General features: G+C 45.5%; 1 protein-coding gene across 1 annotated transcript; it reads left to right on the top strand.

The window, feature by feature from the left end:
- The first annotated feature begins 2,769 nt into the window (after nucleotides 1-2,769).
- Nucleotides 2,770-3,956, top strand: LOC127771440 (3'-5' exonuclease-like). Its single transcript, XM_052297355.1, has one exon. It carries the CDS (start codon nucleotides 2,853-2,855, stop codon nucleotides 3,486-3,488), a length of 636 nt encoding a protein of 211 aa, XP_052153315.1. The 5' UTR covers nucleotides 2,770-2,852; the 3' UTR covers nucleotides 3,489-3,956.
- Nucleotides 3,957-4,231: the final 275 nt, after the last annotated feature.

Here is a 4,231-nt window from a genome sequence, read left to right as displayed (position 1 = left end):
TGTCACATCCTTATCTAGATTGAGTTTTTTTTGGGACGGAGGGAGTACAGCAGAACACATGCATGGCACGATCCCACAATATATAAATAATACTTTCTAGAATTTGATGCTAAGTATTGGTGGAGATCATCATTGTGTAAGTTAGCTACAGAGATGATGGTAAATAACGTGGAGATGACACGTAGACTAGGGTAGTTTGGATACCGGGACTAAACTTTAGTCCCTGTCATGTCACATCGGATGTTTGGACACTAATTTTAAGTATTAAATATAGACTAATTATAAAACTAATTACATAGATACTCCCTTCGGTTCCATAATTATTGATGTTTTAGACAAGGTTAGGTAAAACTTTTATAACTTTAACCATCAATAACTTTAAATAATATTTAGTTAAAAGGAAACAGAGCAACATATATATCTTTCAAAGCACAATAATAAAAGTAAATATACATTTATTTATTGTATATATTATAATAAAAAATAAGGTCAAAGATATATTTTGTAAAACGTGTCATTGTCCAAAACGTCAATTACAATGAAACCGGGGGGAGTAGAGGCTAATTGGCAAGACAAATCTACTAATACTAATTAGTCCATGATTTGACAATGTAGTGCTACAGTAAATATGTGATAATCATGGATTAATTAGACTTAATAGATTCGTCTCGCAAATTAGCCTCCATCTGAGTAATTAGTCTATGTTTAATACTCTAAATTAATGTTCCAACATCGGATGTAGCATGTTTAGTTCCTATATCCAAACTACCCCTAATGCAGCTAACAGGTAGCACTCCTATTAAACCTACTCTAAGAGCATTCCCACGAGCTTATCCATATTTGATCCACATGTTTATATGGATAGTCATAAAAAAAAGATTTCTCATTCATATTCCTTCCCAATCCAACAGATTATCCATATTACATCATATATATCACACCCATCTATATTTTAATAACATCTTCCAACTAACCCAACAAATCAACATAGCTGTCCATAAATTTACCTAGCAAGAAAAATCATAGCAACGTAAATGAACAAGAAAAATCATAGCAACGTAAATGAACATAAAAAGCACAGCAAATAGTATATAGCAATATAAATCAAGTTTCTACTCTATACCTATTATCTTTTCTCCGCTCTTCTCTAGTCTCTACTCTTCTCTACTCTTTTCTGCAAGGGATATGGGGCGGCTGGCCGGCAGCGTGCAGATGGGCGCAGGCGGCTGGCGGGCAGCCGGGTAAGGGGCGGCGGCGGGCGATCAGACGAAGAGCGCGGATGGGTGTGGAGGAGGCAAGCGGCGGCCGCGGATAGGCAAAGGCGGCGGCGGCGGGTGGGCACAGGGCGACGGTGGCAGGCGCAAACGTGCGCGCGAAGGTTGCAGGGCTGCCGCTGGCGACGCTCTCCTTCCAGATCTGGTATGCCTTTCCCTCTCCACCCTCACTCCACGGCTACACCCTCCTTCTCCACCATCTGCTGTAAAAAAATCGACAACAGGCCTGCGATGACGACGATGGTGGGGAGGTCGGCGAACTCCGGATGAGGGCGCGGGAGCGCGGTCGTTGTGATATGGCGTGAGGAGAGAGACACGCTATATTTGCCCTTTCTCTCTCCCGTTTTAGCGCATGCACTATTTTTGGATGACTGGATGGCGCATCCGCTGGAGGTGGTTTTTTTTGCTCCTATGCGCCAAATTAGGAATAGAGTATCTCCGGGGATGCTCTAACACATAGTCGAAGGCAGGTTGTGTTTAGTTCGTGTGCCAAATATTTTTTAAGTATACGGACACATATTTAAAGTATTAAACGTAGACTAATAACAACCGTCCCAAAATATAGCAACCTAGGAGGGGATGTGACACCTCCTAGGTAGATGTATGTGGACACCCCATATGTCCACATACATCAACCTAATTGCTATATTTTGGGACGGAGGGAGTAACAGATTCCGCCTGTAAACTGCGAGATGAATTTATTAAGCCTAATTAATCTGTCATTAGCAAATGTTTACTGTAGCACCACATTATTAAATCATGACATAATTAGGGCATCCACAATGTGGTGTAAAAGTAGTCCATAAGCAATAGAATATTCCATTCAGCTACTATTACCATTGTGCAACTAGTCTATGTAGAAAAAATAGCAAAAGATACCTATATGTATATGGACTACCCATATGGAATAAATTATATTATCTATCTCTACTCCTCTCTCTTCTCCTAATGATACCTTGTATCTATATTGTGGAGATTGCTATAGGGAAAAACTATTTATGTGGGTTCCATCTATATGGATCACTTTGCCATATACATTGGTGATGCCCTTAGGTTCAAAAGATTTGGTTTCGTGATTTACATGCAAATTGTGCAATTATTTTTTTTTCGTCCATATTTAATGCTGTATATATGTATCCAAATATTTAATGTGACAGAAAAGTTGAAAGTGTGAAGAAAAAAAAAAGTTGAAACCAGGCCGCAGTCCAGACTCCAGAGTACCGACGACAGATGTCGGATGAGCCTTCGACAAGACGGTTCGGAAACTGCTGGCTCTGACTGCCAAGTGGGGTCCTGCTTGCTGAGGTTATACCCCACGATCTCAGTTCTCATACAAATATCTTCGCTTGGTCACGATCCTGGTCGTCGATGCACACGGGAACGCTCCAGACTGAATCCGAGCCATCCATTCACTCGTGAGGAAAAGGCAGCGTCGGTCCCGGTCCAAACCACCACCCCACCCCACCCCACATAAATCGCTCCCATTGTAGGGCACGATCTCCGACTCTCCGTCTTCTACGCCAGTACTAAAAACCCCAACGCAGAGAGAGAGGCAGAGAGAGCAAGCACCCGAGCGAGATGGCGACCGAGATTGAAGCATACTACGACGATGGCAGTGGCACCTACCTGTTGTCGTTCGACGAGGATTTCTTCGACGCAACGCTCACCAAATCCGGCGGCAAGGTGGAGTCTTGGCTGGGCGAGACGTACCGCATCCACCGCAGCTGCGGCCACCCGCTCGTCGTCGGCCTCGACGTGGAGTGGCGCCCCGCCGCCCCCGTGCCGGGCCCCGTCGCCGTGCTGCAGCTCTGCATCGACCGCCGCTGCCTCGTCTTCCAGATCCTCCACGCCGACTACGTGCCCGACGCGCTGTCCCGCTTCCTCGCCGATCCCAGGTACACCTTCGTCGGCGTCGGGGTCCGCGACGACGCCGCCAGGCTGCGGGTCGGGTACGGGCTGGAGGTGCCGCGCGCCGTGGACCTGCGCGCCCTCGCCGCCGACACGCTAGGGAGGCCCGACCTCCGCCGCGCGGGGCTGCGGGCGCTGGTGCGGGAGGTGATGGGCGTGCAGATGGACAAGCCGCACCACGTGCGCGTCAGCGCCTGGGACAAGCGCAACCTCTCCGAGGACCAGTTCAAGTACGCCTGCGCCGACGCGTTCGCGTCCAGGGAGGTCGGCCGGAGGCTCTACACCTGCAACTGCGACGGCGCATGATGATGTCGTGTCCTTTGTGGCTGGATGGACGGGGCTTTTAACTTTTTGCCATATATAAATTTGGCTATCGCCTTTGTGTTGATCGTACTGTTTACTGCTTGGATTAGTGGTTGGAACCTTGAACTTAAATGAATGTCGACCGTCGTGCGATTCGGTTTGTTGTATGTTGCATTACGTAGCTGTTTCATGATTTGCCGTCTGAAATCTTTGCGGTGGCGTTTGGATAGCTTGGGATAAGGAAATGTACAGGGAATCTGGGATATGATATGCTGGGTTTTGGTTAGAGCAGGTATAATAGCGGGCTATTAGCCAACTATAAACATATTTTAATGAGATAAAAGATGAGAGAAAAGAGCAGCGGGCTACGAATATGTAGCCAGCTGTAACACGGACTCCAAGACACAATATGTGTATGATAGGTGGGACCATATGTTAATAGTATAGTAAGCAACTATTGTATGAATTAGCTATTAGATCAGCTATAAATAAATTGGAGCTAGTAGTGGAATATACTCCTGAACTTCCTCTTAGATATGAAAAAAGGGATTTGCTATAAATCTAGCGACATAATTATCACTAGATTACAGTCGATTTTTTTTTTTGCTCTTTTAATTTCCGTCTAGATTCGTGTGCTAACGTAGTTCTCCTATATATGCGCCACGCCCACTGAACATCGCCCAACATGTATTCATCGTATTTGTTTAGACAAACAGCGACATGTATGGCCATTTAATTGGTTTAGG

The sequence above is a fragment of the Oryza glaberrima genome, chromosome 4 (genome assembly GCF_000147395.1).
Source record: "Oryza glaberrima chromosome 4, OglaRS2, whole genome shotgun sequence".
In the NCBI taxonomy this organism is placed as follows: Eukaryota; Viridiplantae; Streptophyta; class Magnoliopsida; order Poales; family Poaceae; genus Oryza; species Oryza glaberrima.
This window is presented reverse-complemented; position numbering and strand designations above follow the sequence as displayed.